Source organism: Anastrepha obliqua, chromosome 1 (genome assembly GCF_027943255.1).
Source record: "Anastrepha obliqua isolate idAnaObli1 chromosome 1, idAnaObli1_1.0, whole genome shotgun sequence".
Taxonomy (NCBI): domain Eukaryota; kingdom Metazoa; phylum Arthropoda; class Insecta; order Diptera; family Tephritidae; genus Anastrepha; species Anastrepha obliqua.
In genome coordinates this window covers 22,430,415-22,457,274 of record NC_072892.1, presented here as the reverse complement: position 1 = coordinate 22,457,274, position 26,860 = coordinate 22,430,415, and the positions used below count along the sequence as shown (strand labels likewise).

The window sequence follows — 26,860 nt, the reverse complement described above, 5'->3', positions numbered from 1 at the left end:
GTACTCTCACATACATATGCGTGCATGTATGTATGTATAAGTATATACATACTCATAAACAAAATCATATTTTCTCTACGTGGCTAATGACAAGTACTTACAATTAAAATGCGTTATTTACAAAAAAGGAGAAACCTGAAATGCATTTAGCACTGGGGAGTTTCAAGCCAAAGGGAGTATATACAGTTACGATCATAAAAATGTAAATGCCAAACGAGTGCATTAGTTTTTTGCGCGCGAATATATTGAAATTTTTTTAACAACAAAATAAAAATATTTTTAAATTAATATTATTTTTATGTTTTTAAATTTTTTTACGTTTGCAATAGAGTATTTTCATATATTTTATTAAGTAGCTAATGGTGTTTTCTTTTCTCGTGCTTATTCCACCCTGTGCCAGACCTGTACAATTATCGTTTTCTATTCTCAGCATATTCTTTTCTCAAACTTTTTTGCACTGACGGATATGTGGCATTTCTACCCCATACAAAAAGTGAGTGATTCTTGTTTGACTGCGTACACGAGTTCGTCCAAATAATTGTATGAAGACTTTAATTGTTACAAAAAGTGGTAGTATTTTGCTGTGATATATTTATGCGCATTTATTTTATTATTATTAAATGTGATGTAAATGTAAATGTGGGAGTGTTAATTTTTTATTGTTCTATACTTCTCATATGGAAAACCAAAGAATTTCACTACGCGTATGGCAATATTTTTTTAATATAAAGATAAGAAAGATAGTATAAAGAGGAAGCATTTTATTCGAGAAAAGAAAACGCTATTACTTGTTACAAAATATTTATTTGTTTTTTTTTTTATTTATTTTTATTTTTTAGTTTTTTTTGTTTTTAATTTATTATGGCAATATTTTAGTAATATATTGAATATATTTAGTAAAATAAGAAAGATTATATAAGGAGGAAGCATTTTATCCGAGAAAATAAAAAATCTATTACTTGTTACAAATTATTTATTTGTTTATTTTTATTTTTTTTTTATTTTTTTTATTATTATTATTATTTTTTGTTTATTTTTTGTTTTTATTTCTTTATTTTTTTGTTAATTTCTTAATTTATATTTTATTTTTTTATTAACAATAGTTCATTTACTGGCTATTACCAATTCTGTGCTTAAACTACGAGCATAAATGCAGCACTAAAATTATTCTTCCATAATTTAGAAATAAAAGTATTTTTACAGATTGAATTTGTTTGATTCAAAATAACTTTAAAATTCGTTGGAGAATATTAAAGTTAAAGATTGAATTCTCTTATAGCCTAGACAGACGGCAGCGTTAATTAGGATTACCAACGCAGTTGATTTTGATTAAAATTGTAATGTGACAGACCGTTTTTACACGGATTAGCGAACAGCTGATTTGCTTATTGGATAGTTTTATCAGTAAAAGATGGACCGCAGACAACACATACGGGTATTAGTTGCCCTCATACTAAGAAATAATTATTTATATATTGTACTTAAAATCTTAAATTGCAATTTTTCAAACTGTTCCGAAATATCAAAAAACTAATGTAATTTCGAACTTGTTGGTGTAAACTAGAATGGCATCAAGTCTTTCTTGTTCTTGTCTTCACAATAGAGAGGGAGAGGAAGATAGTTATTCTGCTGTTTAATGTTCTTAAGTTTTTAGCTTACATCTGTTACTATGCGGTGGGATTGGGCCCACAAAGTTCAGTGATCGGGCGGCAAAGCAAACAAATACCTTTTCGAACGCTCAAGGCTTTCAATATGGCAAACCAAATAAATAGTTGTTTCTGTTTATAAAAAATTCAGGTGTTTTTTATGGAGAGTGTGACCTGTTTGGATTTTTATTTCCGCAACTGTATATGTATGCGTATATACATACATACATAGGTACTTATAATCAGCGTTTGAAATTGTGTTCAGTTTTTTCTTTAATTCTTCTTCGACTGCGAAAAATGAATTTGCTACAGCGAAAGCAAAGTAAAGATAAAAAACCAAAACAAGAAACTTCTGTTGTTTTGCTGCGAAGCTGGTTTCAGCACGGCAGCATAGCGATAGCAAATTGCTTATAGCAAACGCCAAAGCAAGGCGAATTTATTTGGCGGTAAGCGAGCGGTCTATTTTTTTCAATTTGAATTTTTGTGGTTTGAAAGGCATTTCCTCATTTCGTAGAATCTTTTACTGTCGCAATATCGGGTATTGGCGCGCCAGAATGAGTCCGTTGTCGGCTGTGCCAGAAACCAAACGCAAACGATGCCACAATGAAAGCATTGCTGCTGAATATATAAAAATCAGCTGTTTTGCATGTCATCTATATATGTATAGTACATATGTTTGTTGTTGTTGCACGGGACTTTCCGTGCGACAAAAGTAGCGAATTGGCCAACAAAACGTCCGAGACGAATTTGGCATTCTCTATACAAATATACTTAATCAATACGGCTGGATGTTAGTTAAATGTGGTGCCAACAACTCAAATGTGGACGCAACAAACTCATTTTGGCGGGCCTATTATGCTTGCAGTTTTTCAAACGCGGTTCACGTGAAGTACCTTAAAACTAGTTTACTTTCCAGCTGAGGTAGCCCGTCTTCCACATCTGCAATTAGTAGATATATGCATACATATGTATCTTACAAATTTCGGTCCATCAATTTTTTCCAGGCAAACAGTAACAGTCGTCCTATGGTCGATGAAACTACGTTTCTTCAAGAAATCCCTATTTTACTACCTGCATAATCATTTACATAGGGACATGTTCAAAAATTAACATCATATCCTAGCTGAATGAGCCAGGAATATTCATGGCGAATATTCATACTAAATACTAAACATCCAACAAAGGATGTGCGTGCTAATTTTGTATGTTAGTATACTCGTAAAGTGCTAAAAGAAGTTTCAAACGGTTAGTTAGTGTTTTTACTTACTCAATAGTGGTCTTTACACCGAGCAACGAAGCAACCAGTCGTTATTTATTTTGTTTTAGTAAATCCAACGAAAGTGCCAAGTAACGAAGCGTCGCGGCGGCAAACTTGACAATTTGATCGGTAGTTGGTAAACTACCAGTCAGCTGTTTGACAATTAGCACTTAATAGTTGAAGTTTAAAATATCAAAAGTGAAGGAAAAAACTAAATAGGTAATTTTTTTTGAAAAATTTCTGTGGTACTGAATAAAAAATATGTACTGTTGGCTTAAGTTTATACAATGGACTGTGATATATAATACTTATTTATTTAGCTTCAATCAAAGCAACTTGCTTCGCAGCGCTTTTAAATAATTAATAATTCAATTAAATAAGTTGATCAATAATTTTTGCTTTCTCGCTATGTTCCGGCATTTTTAGTTTTTTTGTTTTACTGGTATATAATATCTTATTTTACTGGTATATAATGAAATTGCTATAAATCAGCTGATGTGTAAGAGCATTACCAAACTAGGGTTGGGTGTATAGTGCACTAAGTAATTAATGCAATAAGCGGATAGTTAAAACACTGAAAACCTGAAAAATTTAGTGGTAATGAAACTATTAAAAAATAGTGGTAGTGCAAAATGATTAAACTAACAGAAATAAGTCACAAAACACATTTGCCGGACTACCAACTAACCGACCGGTGAAGTAACGAAATTTGCGAGCGCCCCTTATGTTTCAAGCCATGTCGTTTGGCGAGACCAATAGAAAGAGTGCAAAGAACGAGTGCGTTTGAGGAGAAATTTGAGAGTCATTAGATTGTTCGTACATATTAAAAGCATACGATCTCAAAATGGTCATTACATGGAGCCAATGTAAACTAAGTTTCTTTGCGAGATCACATTTTTGTTATGTTTAGTGCTTGTGAAGGAAGTGAAAGAAAAGGTGGAAATTAAAAATTAAGACTTTGTTGTATGTAAGGTGTTATTTTCGTTAATTTTTAAGCTACAACGATACGCTCATGCATTTGCTGTCCAGCAGCTTATACGAGTATGTATGTGTGCGAGTCGGATGACACATGTACTTGTTTCGTGTCACACATACTTGTTGTCGGCTTTTGCATGATGAAAATCAAAAATTTTAGATTTTTTCGCAGGCAAGCGTCATGCACCCGACACGCACACATATAAATTACTGGACAGCAAATGTATGAGCGTGTCGCCGTAGCTTTAGGTGCAGTTACTCTCATTTCCCAGTTTTTTGTTACCAAACCTTTCTATATTTGAAAGAGTGTTGTGCTGTGCGCAAGGGTCTTATAATTTTGTGCACATAACTGTAGTGTAATTAAGAGATAGAGATATGTATGTAGATATGATGGAAATGGAATGTAGCCATATCTGATCGCTAACTTAAGCGAGAATTAATAGGTTTTAATGAAACCTGATACACATTTTATTCTTCATCCAAGCAAGCGAAATCGACCAATATACCCAGTTTCCTTGCTACGATAATTTTCAAAAACATAAAAAAGATGTAATGCAAAATTTTGAAAATTTTCTACAAGTGATCGACCCAAAAAATAAATAAGATATTATAATTTTATAAAAGATTTTTTTTTTTCTAATTGTTTTTTAAGTTTTTTTAATTGTTTTTTTTTTTTTTTTTAATAAGCTCATACAATGTGAATAACTATTATATAAACTGGAGTGGTCATGCAGCACTAGCATCATAGGCTATCAGCTGTATAAGATGTTATTATTTGCTATGAATCCTATTATTTGCTATGCATTTTGTATTTGACAATTGACAATCGTAAATAAATGAAAATACACAGGCATCCCACAAAACTTTCAAATAATCCAATCATACTGTGTACATACTTTTTGTTTCTTAATTTAAATATCAAATTTTATAGCCGGACACCGTACGCAAAGAATAACAATCAAATATTATATTTCATGTCATCGGACTCGATCTATATTTAGTTTGAGACATCTGTTTCATACATATATTTTCAAGGGCATATTCTTGGATCAGCATCATTTTCCAATATTATTTAGACAATGTCCAAGATTTTAGGCCAATGCCAATTCACTTGTGGTGTTCGTAACTTCTTATCGCGCCACAACGATTGCTTTATTTGGTGAAATCGGAACAAAGGAATAAGAATATATGTATGTATCTACAAGTACGAGTATGTATGTGTGTATGTATTCCAGTGGTTTTAATGACTACAGTCATCGGAGTATTGGCAAATACGTACCATGCGGAAATGATTAGCGACACTTAACTGATTTCGAACATTTCTTATAAATTCTAAGAGTCTTCTCAGTTTCTGATTCATTTTGTCTTTAGCCCTTTGATAGTTTATCGCCTGATAGTTGGAATGGCAGTTTTGTTTTCAAGCTTGAGTCGAATTAGTTGACTCACTGTAAAGATCTTAAAAAGGCAAATTTACTGATTTTCATTTCCAATATTCATTGCTTTCGGAGAGAAAATATTTCTTTTTTAAGGCAATTTATTTTTAGCCAAGCAACATTTCACAGTTCTCATCATATTTGTCATTTGCTCTAATAAGTGATGACTTGTCATATTTGGTAATAGTATTCAAAATTAGATATAATACAAATTTAAAATATAATGAGCAGTGTTAAAGTTGAAAAATTTCGCGGTAAAGTGCTAAAAAAAGTATCACTACAACTCTTTAGCCCACATAGCATAGAGTACGGGCCAAAAATAAAGCATCACCTTACCGAATTTCAAATAATCCCAAATAATTCAATAAAACAACGTAAAATATTTCATATTTTTACACATTGTGTTTTCTTATTAATTCGGCATTAATAAAATGTAACGAGGACTATGCAAAATTTTTGATATAAACATTTTTTATTTAAAATTGTTGACAAAAGCGATTCATTTATTATGTTCAGTTAAGAAATACATACATATCTTATTTTACATACATACTTAGGTGTAGAGCAACTTATCTTTCTCTCTCTCCCATTATGTTACATTATGTATACAATATGAATGTACAGTATATCATATATTACAACAAAAATATTCATAGTATTCAAAGGTTAAATGGTCAGAAAGAAATCGCCTCCAATTCTTTTGGAACGACAGCTCTGATTTGTTGTTTATTAGTTGATTTCCGTTACTAGCGGCACTTCAAACTCTCGTGAGAGTAGCTGTGAGTAAGACTTGCAAGAATTGAAATAATTTTTATTTAATTTTTCTGCCTATACACGCGTACATGTTTACTGAGTACATGTCAAGAAATGTTTCATCTAATGAATATAAAAAAAAATTAAAAGTGATTGGAGAATCGGTTTATTTCGACACAAAATAAGTGAAATGCATTCGACCAATAGGAGTGCTACTTATTAAAAACAAAAATTCACTGAAACTTTCATGTCTAATAGTTGTAGCTGTATTTTTTTAGTTAGACTTGGAGTTTAAAGCGGTGATGATAGTTGAGATTTCAAATTGTATTAAGCCACTGAAAAAATTGCTTTTTCCTACCGAATTGCACTCTTGATTATCTGCAAAAGAAAATAAGCCATAAAGAATTAATTTGGGTGATGGAAATCTTTGCTTTGACCTTTACGCGCTCAATTACAGGGTGAACGATATGAAGTGTTACTTATTCAAAACATCATAACTTTTTTGTGTGAAATTAGTTTTTATTGATTTCAAAGAAAAAATTGGTCAAAATTGATTACAATTTTAACATATATTCACTTTAGCTCGATATGACCACCTTTTGCCTTAACTATAGCCTTCAAACGGTCAAAAAATGAGTTGCATGCTGCACGAATGTGATCTTGAGGTACTTTGGCCCATTCTCGTATAATCGCTCCTTTCAGCGCATCCATACTGGCATATTTTTTAGTCCTCACCTTGCTCTCCAAAATGAACCAGATGGAATAGTCCATCGGATTTGCGTCTGGCGAATTCGAAAGCCATTGTGTGGACAAAATGATGTGTGGAACATGGTTTTTTAGCCATTCTTGGTTCACACGAGCTTTATGAGACGGCGCCGAGTCCTGTTGGAACGTCCATGGTCTACGACCGATATGTTTGCGTGTCCACGGCTCTAAAGCAGCTTCTAAAACATTTTCCCGATAATAAGTCGCATTCACTTTGACACCAGACTCGATAAAAACGATTGGAGAGCATCCATCAGCGGTCACTGCGACCCAAACCATTACTTGCGATGGGAAATTGCTTCGAGTGGCCATACGTAGGCTCAAATTCTTGTATGAGCGTTCGGTCAAGTAAACACTATCGTTTTGAGTGTTTATGAACTGCTCAATTGGGGAAATTTTTTCATCAGAAAACACAATGTTAGGAAATTCGCCACGTTCGTGCAAGCGCAACAACTGAAAGATCGTGTGCTTTTTGGGACTTGTAAGCCTTGACCTTGAGCTCATTTTTCAATATGCGCCGAATGCTGTTTTGCGATATTTTCAGTTCTTTGGCCATTTTTCTTCCACTTCGACGTGGATTTCGTTCAAGTCGAGCCTTCACTTTTCGAACCATTTCTGGCGTTGTTGCGGTTTTTTTGGCCCACCTCCATATCGTTTTGCAATGCTACCAGTTTCATTGTAACGTTTTATAGTGCAATACACAAACATTTTATTCAGTTTGAGGGGACTGAGCTCACGAACAATGGCTGGTTGTGATTTTCCAGCCAAATATATTGCAATCACACTATTACGTTTGAATTCCATAACAGAAAAAAAAATTCAACAAAACTGAGAAGCAAATGCTTTTAATGGCTTATAAACAATATATTGAACTGTCATTAGAACAATTTTAACGTTGATGTCATGAGCTGTTTTACAGATACAAGCAGTGGGAAGTTGGTAACACTTCATATCGTTCATCCTGTATTTATCTGTTTTTGTACTGCAGCTGTCTAGTTCGCAAGTGTCAAACGCCGTTGCCAAAAATTATAAATCTTCTGATAGGTTGATTAATTTTGCAGCACTTTGTATGTAACAAAATATGAAATAATTCAAGAAGAAAGATTTGTAAATGAAATGAAAAATAAATAGAAAAAATGAGGCAAAATATGTACCCAAATATGAAATAATTCAAAAAGAAAGAAATGTGAATGAAATGAAAAATAAATAGAAAAAATATGAGATATATTATTAACGTACATACATATATATTAAAAAAAAACACCTGTAGCTAGCCTACATTGTTAACATTCCTTGTTATTAATTACAGACTGTTAAATTTGAGCAGTTGAGCCTCTTATTTTATGAAGGAAAATGCGTACATGGTGAACTCTGTCTTCGTAAGACGAGTACCCCTTACAATTCCATGCGTTCCCCTCTTTGAGGCGACGTCTCAATACTAACCGTTTTCTGTACTAGGGTAAGGAATTTAATAGATCTGAAGATCTCTGCTTTAATAGAAGAATTTGTTCATGTCTCCACTAGTTTAACATTTCCTACCGGGTATGCATATGGGGTATGTACATATGTAGATGCGTTTAGGTATCAATAAAGATACCGCTCATTAAGTAATCTGATGAAATACAACAATAATTGCGCTATCAGCCAAATAAAGACGAGACAGGAAAGTAACGAACGTTTCGATGACTTCTCATCGCATGCGCATTCATGCGTACATACATATGTAAATATTTGTGAAAATACATACTTCTACAACGATTTGTTATTCACAGATAATGATGTTTTTTTTTCTTTAGTATTCAAGTTGTCCTACAATAAACCACTCTTAATAAAACGATGAAACTACTTAAGGGGTACTTTATTTGAACAACAAACCAATGTACTTTAAAACTTAAACCAGCAGACGTATCGACGACGGGATGATGGTGTGTATATGTATGTGCATATGCACCTCCCCCATGAATTTTTAATTTTAGTATTTATTTCCTAAGTTTTCAAAAATTTCGTGCAATTGATGAATGTGACAAAAAATTTACAAATCGCTCAACTTTATTTCAATAGTGGTTGTTCAATACTTCAAAAAAAAGGCTGTTTAAATAAGTATGCAAAAATTACCACAAACTCTTCTTTTATGCTGTGTACAAATTTCATGGCGATATCTATTAAGGGTATCGCATTAGACGAAAATATGTATGTATGTCCGTACTTTTACTTAGGGGGGAATAGTAAATTGAAAATTTGCAGCCGTTTTTCTCGACATTTTGATTTTTGAGTTATGTCACTATTGAACTAAATGGGCGATATGTATGTACATACATACATATGTATGCAGATAGACCAATTTTCAAAATTTATACGCAATTATTTTGCTTGACCTATTTGCGAAAATACCACGGAATTTATTAAAAACGAAATTCTTTGTTTGATCTGTGTTGGCGACATTAGTGCACAGAATATTTGTGCCGACAGAACCAATCACAAACAGTTTTACAAAAATATGATGATTTAATATACCTCATGGTGCCCACACTCACCAACGTAAACGTACCCCCGTATCATCTGACACGATTAAACAACGATCTACGATAGTAGTACGGAACGGAACGATGGTGAGAATTCATTTACATGGGGCTCTCATTACTTTCATCGTATCAGCTGGTAAGGGCGTACGTTTACGTTGGTGAGGGTGAGCGCCTTTAATCTAAATCAAATTTATTTCTTAGTACGTTCTCATATGCAGTGATTAGCAATAAATCCACAAAAATTAATCTACCCGTTCACATATGACAGATTAGCAGCAAAATTGACTCTTGAAAATTAACTTGTCAAGACTGCTTTGAAATGTTTTTCTTCATATAAATTGGTTTGGTGGAATATTTTAGTGTTTTTGGTTTGTTGAATTATTATTAACGAAGTGAAGAAAAGGCAAAGTGAAGCAATAGTTAATTTGCTAAAAATTTGCAAAAAATTCGATATTAAATTTTATAATAAGCAACAATAGGCCAAAGGGTTTATGTAGACACTTCGCGCGTCAGCTTTAATGGGGTTTACTCCTAAATGCGCTAGTTTTTAAATATATACACTTGTGGTCCCATATTTTGAGTCACTTCATCTTTTTACCAATATTTTGCGGGCTAATTTTTTTTCGATTTTTTTTTTTTTATAAAAATGTAGTTCATTGTATAACCAAGGCTTTGTAAATCAAATACAACATTTGGAAAAAATGTATACGTACATAATTGGTGCTGACATCCTTTATTGGGTGTTTGCTCGAGCTTTTCCTCCTATTGGTGCTGCGCGCTTTGATGTTATTCCACAAATGGAGCGACCTACCATTTTATGCCGGCTCTGAATGGCAGATAGTTTTTTATGAGGAGCTTTTTCATGATAGAAATGCACTCGTCGAGGTTTGCAAGTACCTACCTAGGGGCGATCGCTTTATTGTCGAAAAATCGACACGCACCAACCCAATCGGCTACGGCAGACGCAAGAACTTAAATTTAAAAAAATTATCCTCAAAATTTAAAATTTTTTAATTAGAATTTGTAGACAACTTTAGGCTATGCAGTTTTATAGCTCATTCAATTTTAGTTGAATGAAATGACTTTGAAGTCGCGTTGACGAGGACATCGGAAGTGTAATATTTTATGTGGTGGCCTATTAGCATAAATACATTTGGTTATGGAATTTTGTTTAGTTGAACTTTTTTGCTTGTCAAAACGTCTATTAAAATTGTGCGAATTTGTTATTGCTTTTGTTTTGGACAACACTATATGCCTCTATGTACCTCTGTTGTAGAACGTAATCTTTCATTCAAGACAAAACAAAAATATGGCGCAAACATACTGACAAGCATAATCGAGTGTGGCTATAAGAAAATAATATACACATACATACATATACTTTTATATTATATTTTCACATTCCCGTGTGCTTCCCGCGCACACACCAACTTCACCATGAATAGATTTATATTTCTATAAAGAATTGCCTTTTACTTTTGCCTTTCTACTTGTTTACATATTTACATTTGCTATGTTTTGTTGTTGTTGGCTGGTTTTTGCGTCGAACACGTGTAAGCAAAGCGCCTCAGCGGCTGCCAAAGTCTAACAACGTCGCGGCAATAAATAAGCTCATTCATTTCAATGATTTCGCTATGATTTACATACATGTGTACATATGTATGTATGCACGAAAGTGCATAAGCGTGTATGTAAATACATACAGTGGCTCACAAAAGTATTTTGCATAACCCCTTGCATGCACAAATTTTAAATTTCCTATGTATTAAATAAACGAATTTATTTATTTTTAATGCGTATTTTAATTGTTGCACATCTCCTCAAGAAACTGGGGAATTATCAAGCTCGAAAATTGTGCCGTTAAGAAATTATAACAAAAAACGTGCGTGGTAAGGAGATTCTGTGCTCACAAAAGTATTTTGATTGTTGTTTTTGAAACCGTTACTTGACCAAGTTGCTTTTGTTTATTTATTTTTAGCTAAACTGGGAATTACTGGTGTGTAGTATTATTAATATAACTTATAAAGGGTGATTAATTTAGAGGAATTGAAATAAAAGAACGAAAATTCAAATCGATTTGGCAATCTTTATTATTTTTGTCTAGAAACATTCTTGACATTTATTTTTTAAAGATAATCACTGGGGGTCATCGTAGCCGAATGGGTTGGTGCGTGACTACCATTCGGAATTCAGAGAGAACGTAGTTTCGAGTCTCGGTGAAACACCAAAATGAAATAAGGTTTTTTCGAATAGTGGTCGGCCCTCGGCAGGTAATGGCAAACTTCCGAGTGTATTTCTGCCATGGAAAAGCTCCTCTTAAAAAAATATCTACCGTTCGGAGTCGACTTGAAACTGTAGTCCCTCCATTTGTGGAATAACATCAAGATGCACGCCACAAATAGAAGGAGGAACTCGGCTAAACACACAAAAAGGGTATACGCGCCAGTTATATAGGTATATACTTATATTATTACTTTGAAATGTTGGCCGCAACTGCACCGCAATTCGTAGATCGCCATCCGTAAACACCAATTTTGAATGACTCGCTGGAGGACTTCGATCAGTATTTCGTGTATAACTTAAGTAGCGTTGGCTTCCGATGCCTCAATCGAACTTGGTTTTTTCACAAAGCATATAGACTTTACACAACCCAAGTCCAAAGGTGTGATTTTACACTCTCTTGGTGGCCAATCCACTCGACTGAGACGAGAGATAAATTGCTCACCGAAACCACGGCGCAGTAAATCCATTGTTTCACGGGCTATATGACAAGTAGCGGCGTCCGCCGTTTTGTTGGAACTAAATGTTGTGGAGATCACGGGCTTCAATTTCCCGCTTCAAAAAGTCGTCAAAGTTTATCATGGCGCGATAGCGATCGCCATTCACTGTTACATTGGCGCCAGCCTCGTCTCTTGAATAGCTCCGGGTTAGTCTTTAGCTCAAATACGGCAATTTTGCTTGTTGACGTAGTCATTAAGCCTCAAATGGGCCTAATCGTTGCACACCATAAGTTGGTCTGAGCGCGCGATGAACACTTTTCACAGAGCGTCGATTTTCGTAATACAATTATGCGATTTGTAAACTTTGTTGAGATATAAGTCTTTCCATGATGAAATGACAATGAATACTGAAAAAAATTATGCATTTAGTTTGACAGTAGTCACGCGTGTTCTGTCAAAACAATCCTATTGGAAAAAGTACCTCCAATCGGATAACCCTTTAGTAGTAAACTTTAATTTTAATAACATGTGTAGTAGTAGTAATTAATTTATAAGTGAATCATAAAAATATACAAAACGTTTAATATTTTTCATCTTCGCATGCAAAATACTGATGTGACCCACTGTATGCATTTCTAAATTACAATAGCAAGTGAATTTGAGCCCACTCTTAAATATGATTTTGTTTTTCATACCCATCAGACAGTTCAATTCCATTTCATTGTTTAATTTTTTCATTTTATTTACATACATACTCACATATGTACACACTAGGCCAGGTCGATTTGTAGGGAGGCAAAAAAATCGCCCATTGCTCTGTGAAAATCATATTCTAGGGATCAAAATAAGAAACTTTGCCGAAGGAACCATACCTCTAAAACGAATTCTGATACCCCCCAATTTGGGTCGAACTTTTTAGTTTCTTTTCTATAACTCAAATTAATTTTTTCATTTACATATTTTCTGTCTAAATAAATTTCTTAAGAGAAAAAATAGATATTATTACAAATAAATAATAAATATTATTATAAATAAATAAAAATAAAGAAAAACATAGCCATTTAGCTGATTTTTTCATGTAAAGGCCAAAAATGGTGATATTTTTAAATTGGGGGACATCAGAATTCGTTTTAGAGGTATGGTTCCTTCGGCAAAGTTTCTTATTTTGATCCCTAGAATACGATTTTCACAGAGCAATGAGCGATTTTTAAATCGACCCGCCCTAGTACACACACATTGGTTTATTTTTATGCTATATATAAACTAGAATTATTTTTAGTTTCTCGCACTAAGTATGCACTATACAGTGAATCAATAAAGTTTAGGTACAAAAATAATTCATTGCTAGAAATAAACATTTTGTAGTATATACTGTTAATCGGTATATGGAAGTGATTATTGTTCCGTTATATTTCATACGGCGCACGTAGACGCTGTGAAGGAAAAAATTATTCAAAATAATTTTGCTACATTTCGCACGGTATGCTTTGCTTTTATATAGGTACTAAATAATATTACATAATACTACACATATGAATACACACATACTTGGGTCTTTCGACGGTTTGAATTGTTGTTCTATGCTTTGAACAAAGTGAGTACTGTTCTCTCACTAGCAATAATGGAAATTGACCTTGCAATGGCCATCACTCTTGCACACATATCGGCCGCCGCAACGTTGACAATTTCACTTTCCTCTAAGTATTTTCGTATGATTAGGAGACTCCATTTCTTCAACTGAGGGTCTAGGTCAAGATCTTTACGCAAAATTCGTTATAATGCGAATTAAGAGATTTCCAATTAGTGTGGACGGCCAGTGAACTGAGTAAGTGCGCTGCCACGTCCACTGACCCGTAATTACACAACATCTCGGCACTCAATTGTTCATTTTATAACAACTGCCAAATTGGATTGAAAGCAATGGCAATATTTAAAGTGTGGGCATTGCCATCTCGTCATTTTGAAGGTGTCGTCAAGTAAGCCAGTACGTTGTGCGCACGCTTTTGATTGTTTGAAAGCCTTGTTTGATTTATACAATGAAGAGGAAAGAAGGACGCTGAGATTCGCGGTGAATCCTTTTGTGCAAAGAAGTGAAATGCACAGTCTGGAAAATTGAAATTAGCAAGCGTCACAGAAAAATAACATGCAAAATGACAGTTCATTGCTTCACAGATGTTGGCAATATATGACTTAAAATATGTAAATCATGACATGAATTGCCAACTTCATTCAATTTGCTGTGTCGAGTGGCAAATTTATTGAAATTGACCATCGAAAGTAATCAAAAATTTAGTGTCGAGACGAGATCCTAATTATTAGGTAACAATTTTTCCAAATTTCCAAATGGTGTTTTGTGAACTTCTCATTCATTATTATAAAAATGTGCCTTGAATGGCATTCTGACCTTGCCAGATACTCGTAATACATGAAAATTAAAGAATTTATTAGTATTAAAAACGTGTTGTGTCCCTTTTGAAACTCCTTTATTCCATATGCATATTTCCCCATTTCTGCAATATGTTTTAGATATGTACATATGTATGTATGCACGTATGTATGTATGTACATCACGCTCGTGCCTCATAGGTATATTCATAGTTATTTTTTAAATTTACTTCGCTCGCGTTAAACCCGTTTTTAGCTAATGTTTTCCACATAATAGTACAATAATTGTTGTTGCATCAAAAGGTGAGGTATGTATATTGTGCATACACTTGTGCTCACACAATTAAGCCAATTTATCTTTTTACAATGTTCGCAGTATTTTTGAAGCTATAATTTTTTATAAATTTTTTATAAAAATATGGTTCTTTACATAATAAAAATCTTAAGAATTAAGCTTTCAAGCTTTGCCCAAAACTTAACAAAAGAAAAAAAATTATCAAAAATTTCCACTTTGGGGAGGAATCTTTAAAAAATTCTGGCTATGGAGTGTTATTGATTTTTGATGATTTTTTTGCAAACGATGTCGAGGATGTCCTTCCATACGAGAAGGCTGCCTTTTATATCTTGTGCCAAATAATTAAAACAGTAAAATGAGAGCAGGAAATTTAATGAAAATTGCATTATTGTTTTTCAAAATATTCTTGAAAGTCAATACACTTCTGCATTCGTTTGAACCAACTTTCGAAGCACTTTTGCCACTCAGAAGTGGATACCTCCAAAACGAGCTGTTTAAAAGCTTCATCATCGCATTTTATTTTTGATGTTCGGGAACAAAAAGAAATTACTAGTTGCCAAATCAAGACTGTAGTTCGACCTTTTGAGTGTTCAAAAACATTCTTGTATGCGCCGCTGCGTGAGAGCTCGCATTGCCTTGGTGAAGTATGATTCGTTTTCGGCGGTTGGTTTTGCTTAATTATCCGAAAACTTCTAGTTGTGCACCGCGCACGATTAACTGTTTTAAGTTTCTCTAGTAGTACAATTGTGATATGAGCAGATTTTCCGAAAAAACAGGCAACCATTTACTTTGAGGCTCGTCGCGAACAACTTTTGTTGGATTAAGCTCATCTTGGCACATGCATACTGCGACAGACGTGCATTGCAACACTGCGACTGAATTTCTTCAACATTTCTTTACACCAATCGCCACGAATCCTTTTTTTTTTTGTGCAATTTTCAATTTATGAGGTATTCAACGAGAACAAATTTTCATGTAATATGCCCAAGGATGCATCTATCTCGCGATATGTCGATAACAATCTTGCGTTGTCAACTGGCGTACAGTACCGTTTTTGGCCGGATTTCACGAAATTCATCCTGCAAGAATCGCCGGTCACGTTGGAACTCTTTGGACCAGCGTTTCACAGTGGCTAAGGCCAAAAGCCGAAGTAAGTTGAACCAATGCTCTTCTGTCTCGATAATCCACGTTAAAAATCGTCATAAATCATTGCACAAAAATTTTAATTTTCGAGTTATTTCCATCTGTTTTGCCGAAATACATTTTTCGGTTCACTGAAATAAGAACAAATAAAAGTCGTAAGTGAAAACGTTATATGTACATTTATGCTAGAAAATACCAGACTTTTCGATAAAAAATAACGAATTACGGCTCATCACACGTAGTGTTGCAAATGGTCAAGATATAAAAGGCAACCCTCATAAAGGGTTTTCCAATAAAAGTTGTTATTCCCATAAAAGATCAATGGTTTCGTTGCTTGTGTGGCAGGTAGCGCCGTCTTGTTGAAAATAAACGTTGTCCAGATCAATGCCATCCAATTCCGGCCATAGCAAATCGTTAATCATCTCTCGATAGCGTAATCCATTCACCGTAACTGTTGCTCCACCCTCATTTTCGAAAAAGTAAGGTCCAATGACTCCGTCGGACCATAAACCGCACCAAACAATCACACGTTGAGGATAGAGAGGCTTTTAACAATAACTCTACGATTTTCTGAGTCCCAGATCCGACAATTTTGCTTGTTGACGAAGCCACCGAGGTGGAAATGGACCTCATCACTCAAGATGATTTTTCGATGGAATTTCGGATCATTTTTATGCATTTCAACGATCCAATCAGCAAAGACACGACGTTGTTGATGACCGGCCGGCTTGAGTTCTTGTGTTAACTGGACTTTATAAGCCTTAAGACCCAAATCTTTATGCAAAATACGGATTTGTGGAATGCCTAATTCTAAAGAACGACGAGGAATGGACAGACCTGGGTTTTCTTCAACACTTTCGGCTACAACAGCAATATTTTCGGCTGTTCTTGAGCGACGTGCACGGGTTCTATTCTTCACATCCCTAACTTGTCCCAACAGCTCGAATTTTTTCACCGATTTCTGTATTGCGGTCCGACAATATCCTTCACGATGACTCAAAAATGTTCGAGTTTTACAAACCCTCTCTGCCAAATTTTCACCATTTTTATAGTGAATTTTAATAATTTCAATGCGTTGTTTAAACGTGTATCGTTCCACTGTTATTAATGGCGAAGTTTCTACTTGTCAGATATCAAAAAATGACAGCTTCAAAAGTGACCTAAAATGAAAATAACACCTGTTATTGGAAACCCCTTTATAAAGCACATGTTCGGAAGTCTTTTATGTGAACGCAAATGCTCAACATCTTGCAAAACAAATTTTCAAAAATTAGTTCAATTTTTGAGCGACTTCAAACTTACATTAATTATACTAAAACTGAATAGGCTATTCTGGATACACAGAAGGTTTCTAAAGATTTTGATTCAAAAGTTAACAATTTTTTTATTTTTGTTATTTTGTTGTGATTTGGAATTTTGATTTTGAAGGTTTTTATTCAGAAATGAACTATAATTTTATAAAAAAAATGTACGAAAAAAATTACCATGAAAAACAATGCAAATGTTGTAAAACAGATAAAGTGACTTAATTATGTGAGCACAGGTGTAATATGTATGTACATATGTCATCCGCTGACTATTCTCCTTATCATTCCATGCGTTTATGTTGTTTGCCTATGTTTTTTTTCTCTTATTGCACTTTTTTTTCGCGTGCTTTGCTACTTATTTGTTTTTGATATTTAAACAATTCATAGACTAGTTTTCGGTTTTTTTCGTTTTGCTTTTTTGTGTGATTGCCGCACACTCTCGTACACATGCAATTTGTTGGAATAATTGTGTTGTTCCATCATTGTCATTATTATTGTTATTGTTATGTATTATTGTTCCGTTGACTGTGTTATCTATGTGTTTGTGGTTGACTAAATTACATACTGTACGCAATTGACTGAAAATATTCTATGAAATAAAAAACTGTTCCCCAAGGCGAGTGAATTTGTGCGTGACTGCCATTCGATTGGCCATTGGTTCGATGACCGTTGCCAATACGAAGCATTAAATAAGAGAAAAATATTTTTTCTTCTCTTCTCCCCTTCTCTACGATATTTCTCCAGGTGTCTTTGTTTCTTGCTAGATATTATAAAGTCGCTACAAATATATACATATAAGCAATTAATAAAAGCAATTTTAGAATAATTTGTTCTTGTTTTTATGCACGCGCGCACTAGGGTCCAAGGGTATTATAATTTTGAGAGAAGTCCATTTTATTGTGTCTATCTGTCCGTCCTTGCGCACATTACCACGAGAACGAAATTAAATGAAATGAACTGAAATGAAGCTTGGTATTGAAAATGGTTTCCAATGAATCATTGAAAGTGCGCTGGCTACTACTTTTTCCCATCTTTCTGGTAGATCTCGTATACCGTCACGGTAAAACTGTTCATCTTTTGAGGCTATCCACGGATCAAGCCATTTTTTGATGTCTTCGTATGAATGGAACTGCTGGTCAGCTAGACTATGTGCTATCGATCGGAACAAGTGATAAGCGGACGGCGCAATATCTGGAGAATATGACGAGTGGGGTAGGAATTCCCATTTCAGTTTCCAGGTAGGTTTTAACGGGTTTAGGAACAGGAGGCCGTGCGTTGTCATGCTGTAGGATCACTTTTTCATGCCTCTCCGCGTATTGCGGCCGCTTCTCGCGCAGTGCTCGGCTCAATCACATCAATTGAAGTCGATACCGATCCCCAGTGATGGTTTCGCTTGGTTTTAAAGGTTCACAATAAATAACACCAACTTGGTCCCACCAAATACATAGCATAACCTTCGCAGCGTGAATATTCGGCCGAGGCGACGACGTAGAATCATTACCGGACAGTCCCTATAACTTACTCTTCTTTGGTTTGCTGTAATGAATCCATTTTTCATCACCCGTCACGATGCGATGAAGAAAACCCTTCCTTTTTTGCCGCTGTAGCAGTTGTTTACAGGCGACAAAACGATGTTCAACATCCCCTGGTTTTAACTAATAAGGAACCCAAGTCCCCTATTTCTGAATCATTCCCAAAGCATGCAATCGCTTGGAAATGGATTGGCGGGTAACTCGTAATACTGAAGCAAGCTCTTTTTGCGTTTGACACGGATCCGCATTGAGCAATGCCTCCAAATCAGCGTCTTCGAAGGTTTTTGTCCTTCCTTCACTCGGACGGTCGTCAACATTAAAATCACCGTCTTTGAAGCGATGGAACCAAACGCCATTTCGTTGAAGAGCCATGATAACCGAGTTTTTGTACGCTTAAATTTGAGATATGAACTTGAAGATCTTTGGTTTCGGCCGGATGGCGTGCTTCGTTACATAGGCTATTACCCCTTGGGTACATTTGACGTCTGAGACATGTTATTCACTTGTTTGTCCTAGAATTCTTTCAAATTTAGAAATGAATGAATTCTTAACAAAAATGAACTGCTTTTACATACTACTTCAAGCAACCAAAAAATATTTTATCAAATAAATCCATACTCAAGGGGTTAAGCAATCAAACTTTTGCGCACTAAGTTCGGTAATCGTAACATCAGCCCCTATTAGTTAATTTTTTGTGAGGTGTCGTCAATATTTCCAGTTGATTCAGAAACTATGTTGCTCTTTAAAGCAGATAAAATAACTTCACATCCACAAAATCTTGGGAAAAGCGACATGATGCGTTGCTACAAAGCCATCCGAGGCAGCCACATTGATGGCATAGAGTTTTGCATAAATATTGGGCATATTTGTTACTTCTAATCAAGTCAAAAGAAATTGAGTTTGTTTGCTCATTTTGTTTAATCTAAAAACACTTGTTTTGGCCCACCCTGTGTACTTGTTCTTTTCACTGCTCTCATTTTGTATGTACTACCACTCCTTGTTGCACAGGTACATAAAACAAACAACATTTTTTACATACATAAATATCTTATCTCATTTACCATTTACTACAATATTTACTATTTATTATTTTTCTTATTCTTTCTTCATGCAGATGGTTCACTATCAATAGCATTTTTGTGATTGTGTGCAATAACTCGATTCCTATGCCGATCGCCACAACCACCAGCAAAGCGCACAGCAATCACTCTTAAAGCCTCTGTATCCTCCTTTGTTTACGCTCTCTCTTTTACCCCGCTAAGCCATACGCTTTCGTTTCAACCGCACTTCGGCGCTATAAGGGAAGAAAAATATCAACCAATATCTATACTCTTTGAAGCACTGCCAATAGCGTGGGTCATCACACACACATCGCACACTACCGGTGGTTAACCACAATTTCAGGATGTTGTATGTGTTCAATGTCGACATTGGACGTATGATGTCCTTTGACATGACAGTGGCACTGTCTTCTGTCGAAAACCTTAAGGAGACCATCGAGCGCCTTCATGGCATACCGGCTGCAAATATTGTGCTATTGGTGAGCGGCGGTGAGATGCTGGCCCCATCTACACAGGTGTCTTACTATTCGGCTGGCACCGATACGAATCCCATCTATATGTTTATGACTGGGGAGCCACGTGCGCCACCGCCGTTGCAGCCAAATGAACCCGATCGAGATTTGAGTGAACAGGTGGAGCGATGCAAGCAAATGCCACCAATATATTCTTCGGTGGAGAAACGTGCTCAATTGGCACTGAAGATGTTCGAGTACGCCCGCGATGAGGAGCGCCTTTCTGAGCGACTGGTGCACGAGCAGCATCTACAACAGCAAGGTTGGCAGACTGTTGTAGCCAATATGGAGGATTTGATTGGGGAATTTAGGCAACGCTTTAAAAACTTTAGTTCGGCCTTCGAACGACATCTAGAAAATCGCGAAAATTATCTGGAGTTATTACATAATTTCAATGATGACTTGACCATGTTGGCACGCATTCCCATTTTACCTGGCTTAATGTCTTTGGCTGAGGAAGATTTCCATGGATTCGATGAATTTCTGGAGCCCGACGATGTATTTTCGCGGTCTCATTCAACACAAGAATCGGTGCTAGTGGCAGGTGGTATTCCTGCTCAACAAACGGTAAGCGGTGAACAGCCTGAGGAGACGGCTGAGCCAGATGGGGAGGATAATAACACCGCCGATGATAAAAATTCAACATCGCCCAACAAGAAACTGAAAATGGGTACAGATTCAGCTGAGGATCCAATGACAACGGCGGCGACGACCACTTCGATACCAACCGTTAATCAGGAAAGTTCGTCTAACAGTTGCACGCGCCCCAAACTGAATCTCTTACAGTGGATTACATCCAAAGAGAATCAAAATCGGCTTATGACCATGTGTGAGGAATGTATCCAAGGTCTAGCAACTTTCGATAAGGATGTCTACGCCCAGCTCAGGAGTGAAGCTCAATATATCCTCAAACAGGCAGGGCAGCAAGATATTAGAGAGATTAAGGGTCTAGGTGATCGGCTCTGCAAACTGGAGGAGTTCAGGTTTAAGATCAAGCGCATGGGACAGGATCAAAAAGAGCTATCCACTGCGTTCCAACAAAATCAAAATCGAGCAAACAATTTGCGTGATGCCTCTATATTACCGGACCTTTGCGCCTCGCATCAATCGCAATTGGCGGTAATGGTTGGAAACCATCAAAAAATTCGCGAATACAGACGCATCATTGCCAGAGCAAAGGACGAGCTAAGCGTGAACATTCACATGCGCTTAAATCGCATTGTGCACGTTGAGAACAGCATGAGTGAGTTCGATAATCGATTGTTGTTCTATTTGCGTTGCCTGCGTCGTGCCGAGCGGCACATACAGATTATCGAACAGATACATCAAGCACCATGTATTTATGTGGCCGCCGTCACTGAGGTAAATGAACATGAAATAAATTTATGGTTGATAGAAGTGAACTAATTTTGAAAATTTCCAGGTGGTGCGCCGCAAAATCTTTTCCGGTGAGTTCCGTTTGTGGGCCTCGAAACTCGCTGAAGACTTCGATATCATTCACAACGAAGAGATCAAACGAAGACAGCAATTCAACGCTAATTTCGACGGACACTTTTTAAACATTCTATTCCCCGGCATGAACGATATGCCACCTACTTTTGCGAACGAAACTCCCTTACTTTTCGATGCGCGCTTGCCGAACATCACCAAGTCCGACATTGATGTTCTATCGTCCCACCTGCCAGATTTGGCTCCAGAAATCCAGTTACCCGACATGGGACCTGTGATAAATTTTTTCGTCTCACGTTCGGGCCCGCATCAGAAGGAGCGCATGGAAGAACTGCTGCGTTTGCAATTAGCTGCCGCTCTAGGCAGCTCAGCCTCGGTGGAGGAAGCAACTTGTGCAATGAGTACTGGCGAAAAGCCATTGCAACACCCAAGGCTCGGGGAGCTACAAAAGGTCGGCGTTTGCTGTGAGGGATCCGAAACCGATACGGAGACCGAGTTCGAAAAGCTGCCAGTTATGGTAGATGAAGCAACACAATCAGCAACACCGATGTTGATCACGACAGCCACATCTACTACTATCGTGGAAACAGTTGCACGCAGCGCAGCAACTTCCACATTATTAATGCAGAGCGCTGAGACACTCACAGATGAAACGGAATCGTCCGCCCGTGCTGAGGTGGAACGTTTACGTAGCATTTTAAGCGCCATGTATAAGCTTTCGTCAGAATGCATACGATTGGCTCGTGCTGACTTGGAACAATGCCGCACAGGAACTGCGACATACCGCGAAGATCTCCAATCCGAATTACAAATGCTCCACGATCAGTGGAACTTAATTCGCATGCAAAGTGAGCAGCGCGAGCAACAACTGCTCCAAACGAAAACTATGCTAAGTGAAACGGTGCAGCAGCATGACAATGAATTTGCCATTTTGCGTCAACAACTTTGCGACACAGAAGCGCTACACTCGCAGCTACAAGAATTGAAAGATCAACTTAGTGCAGCTCAAATGGAGCAGCAACGTGCGGTTGCTGCAGCACGAGAAGAACTCTTACACGAGCACAAATCGGAAATCGAATCACTGCGTTGCCGCTATAAACTCATGACTTCCATGGAGCTCTCGCCGTCCGAAACGAGTCTCGAAAAGATAGAGCGCCCGCCATCCAACATCGACCAGCACATGATCGACCACAGTGAACATGAAGCAATTGTATCCCAATTGCGTGCCACTTTTGAGAGTGAAAAAGAAAGGTCGATCGCCGCAGCAGTCGATATAGAACGCACCATTTGGCAAGCAAAACTCAATTTGAACTCAGAATCTGTGATGGGAAATGTAAACATATTGAAGGAGATGCTCGAAGAGAAAGATCGACAGCTAGATCTGGTGCGTAAGCAGAATCTCTTGCTTACTAAAGAGATCTATCAGTTGAAAACGCGAATCGATGCACTCACCAATGAAGAGGGCAACAGTTGGCTAAAGGAAAAAATAGAATATTTGAATCGCGACAAAAACCGTCTGGAGGAAGAGCTTACCGTTGAGAAAGAGCGTTCGAAACGCTTAGAGATGGAGACCTCTTACGCAGCTTTAAGGGCGTAAGTTTGAATTCACTTCGATAAACATCTACAATTTACCCTTTTTAATTTCAATTGCTTTGCAGTTCAAGTTCTAGTCACAAGTATATGCTGTTGGACTCATGCAATAAGGGCGATATCGTGTTCGTCGTGTGGAGTGTGCGTCATAATCAGTACATGGTGGTGCAGGACTCACCAGTTTTATACTTTGTCCACGGGGACAGCCTGTCAGCAATGAATCTGCGTATGCCGCTCCCTGCACCGAGCGAAAGTACAATGTTGGAAAATATGCTCCTACCGGTGCCTTATTATGCTATCGGGCGTGTTGTCGATAGAGAGTACTGTCAGGCTAAGAAGGTTAGTAGATAATATTTTTTGTTTTTTGTTTTCAATTTGATGTTTTCAACATCAGAGAGCTATTAATAATCCATTTTTATTTAATTCTAAAGAAAAAGGTATAAACCGAACATTAATGCCCACACATTTCTTTTCTTCACCTTATTAGGATGAAAATCGCTATCGCGTCTCTAAGGGTACAAGATTCTATCGCATAAAACTAGCCCCATTGTCCAGCATGCAACATTGGATTTCTCGTCGAGAAAAAATTGAGTGTAGGTTTAAAAGGCATCTAGATTGCGTCACACTTGCATTGCTAACATTCATTTTTTTTTTTTTTTATTCAGCATCCTTTTGCGCGTCCACGTCCACGTCTATATCGCAATGTGATACGAGCACTGACAACGAGTCCACTGCATTGATGCCCACTGGCTGTAAGGCTCTTGTTGCCGTTAGTAGTTGTAATCCAGCTTCGCCAACACAGCGACTACAACAGTTTTTCCCGAACATCAGCGCTATTGAGGAGAGCATTATAACCACGACGGCAACAACATCAACAAACGATGTAGTTGATTTCACCACAGCACACGCCACAACTGGTGGCAATTTAGGTACAGAGATCACCTCAATGCACACAGAGGATGATGATGATAATAATGCAGCTTCGACATCCTTGAGTGAACGTTGTCGCTACACTAGCATTAGTGTAGAGGAAGAGACGCCAACGACTATGATACCCACTTCTACTCAACAATTACTGCTACAGACTGTGATAACAGAGCAACCAACCGCATCGGGTAATCAGCATGCCATCCCCATAATAACGGGTCCCGACACTGAGGCTGGAGACATTAGCGGCTGTTCAGCGGATATGAAGAACACATCGTTTGCCACCGCCTGCAGCGAAGATTCGGATGAGTATCGCTCTTTGGAACCCAAGGATGAGACGGAGTTCACCGTTTCGGAATAGTGATGCATTATTTCATTTCTTTATTAAATATTCTTTAACAAATAAGATCGGAACTAAAAAATACTACCTTGAGATACGCTTGAGGTGGCCAAAAATGAGTACGATTTAGTGTTCTCAATTTCTAGAAAGGAATAATTATTGGGGAGATACTATATGAACCTAACCACATTAGGAACAATGCGTGAAAATCCGAAAATTAAACTCGATTAAATGCTGAGATGCAGTACTCGGAATAGACAGCCAAGTTGGCAGCTGTAGAATATCCACAAACAAAATCATGTTGATGTGGATCAATTACTTCTTTTATTGCAAATGATAATTTTTCTTTTACCATCTTTTCAAAAAGTTTTGATTAGTTAGCGTAGATATTGGCCTATAAATAAATATATTCAAAAAAAAAAATAAATAAATAATTGGCAGGAACACTTCTGGTAGGTGTTTGGCCGAGCTCCTCCTATTTGTGTTGTGCGCTTTGATATTTTTCCATAAATGGAGGGACCTACACTTTTATGCCGACTCCGAACGGCAGATGGTTTTTTATGAGGAGTCTTTTCATTGCAGAAATATATTCGGAGGTTTGCCATTACCTGGCGAGGGGCGACCGCTATTAGAAAACTTTTTCTATCATTTTGGTGTTTCATGCACAGAGACAATCGGCTTACGGCAGTTGTTTTTATTACCATATTTAAATATCAGGGTAAAAGACGTAAAAAAGATGAGAGCCCATCAAAGTCACTTTCCAGGTCTACTTACGGAAGTCGTTGGCACAGATACAAAAGCTGTAAAACTTTGATGTAGAATCAGTAACAAAATTGGATTTAAAATAATCTGCAAAAAGATTTACTGAATCCGATATGCTAGCAGAAGATTTGTCGTTGAAACTCTTGCACATTGGGATATCGCAGCACGCTTGGACCGAAGGTAATTCCAAAAGGCTTTGGGCTTAGCCTTTAGCTCATCTGTAGTAGTCTAGCGTAAGTGAACTAGCCTGCCATCCCAGCGGTTATGGGTTCAAATGCCACGGGAAGCACGGTTCACGCATTTTTTCAAATTTACCTACTTTCCCTCTTTCTAATAATTTTTCATTCCAAAAATATTTTCAAAACTCACTTCTCAAACTCAAACTTATCCTTTCCATCTTTCTGGCAGAAAAATGTGAAACACAGATGTTGCTCCAATCAATAAGAAGGCGTTGTTCCTAAGCAACGGGAGGTGGGCATTCCAACTATTTAGGACTGGTAGTGGCAGGCTAATCACCGACCCTGTCAGAAATCAGAAATCAAATTAGATTAACGAAACCAATGGAAGACTGAGTCTTGTCGAGGCTCCGAGAGGAGTGAACAAGGGGGAAAAAATAATAATCAAGTTATTAAACTCATTCGTAAACTTTATGTACTGTACTTTATAAATGATGTTGTTGGTGGGCTTGAGGAGTTTAAAATATTGGTTTCTGTTGTATGTCAACCTCTTCAGTTTTTAGTATGCCAACCATAAACTATGGAACCACACAGGGAGTAAAGCAAAAATACAGTCTAAAACTTAAAAAATATTGAGTAAAAAAGTTTCAAAGCATTCCGAGAAATTTTTTGAAGTGACAACTGTTTTTCAAGCAACTACTGAGAAAATTGAGTTTAAGGCGTCTCGAAAATTAAATGAGCGAGGACTATTATTACAGATTGGGCTGATGAGCTGGCTAAGCAGGGGACCCCAAAGATGGTTTCATTGCAAAATGATAGGATTGAGGTTCCCTTGAGAACCTGTGGTCTGTTCCTGGAAAGATGGACCTCGTGTCGGCTCAGCGAGCGCTGTGCTAGTGCGCAAGCTTGCAAAGTCGCGAAATCATTCTGGCCACGGGCAGATCGGAGGCGCTCGAGGGAACTTCTAAGGCTAAAAAAGCCGCAGCTCTCCAATTTGGTTGGAATCCTTATCGAACATTGTCCATTAGGTCTTCATGCGGTGAGACTTGGGGTTGCTTCAAGCCCTTTCTGCAGAAGCTGTCTGAAGTACGAGGTGGAATCATCTCAGCACCTTATCATCTCTCCTGTTCTCGTCGGGGAAAAATTTAGACATCTGGGCTCTAACGTTTTCGCTACGGGTATATTCAATAACGCATTATAATGCGCAACGTACTTTTGCAGTGTTGGCAATGCGTTCAGAAATGCAAATATGGCAGTACTGCAAATGCATCGCGTTCCAAAACGCCATTTTTGTATCAAACGTCACGCA

General features: G+C 37.0%; 1 protein-coding gene across 2 annotated transcripts in view; it reads left to right on the top strand.

The window, feature by feature from the left end:
* Positions 1–24,735, top strand: part of LOC129244953 (RB1-inducible coiled-coil protein 1) — a 32,595-nt gene extending 7,860 nt beyond the window's left edge. For both annotated transcript variants that reach the window (XM_054882883.1, XM_054882891.1), the window contains exons 2-6: positions 19,849–21,669; positions 21,731–23,349; positions 23,415–23,685; positions 23,834–23,939; positions 24,012–24,735. In XM_054882883.1, the coding sequence (XP_054738858.1) occupies positions 20,140–21,669; positions 21,731–23,349; positions 23,415–23,685; positions 23,834–23,939; positions 24,012–24,634 (4,149 nt within the window). In that variant the 5' untranslated portion in view covers positions 19,849–20,139 and the 3' untranslated portion in view covers positions 24,635–24,735. The remainder of the gene's footprint in view (positions 1–19,848; positions 21,670–21,730; positions 23,350–23,414; positions 23,686–23,833; positions 23,940–24,011) is intronic.
* The last annotated feature ends 2,125 nt before the right edge of the window (positions 24,736–26,860 follow it).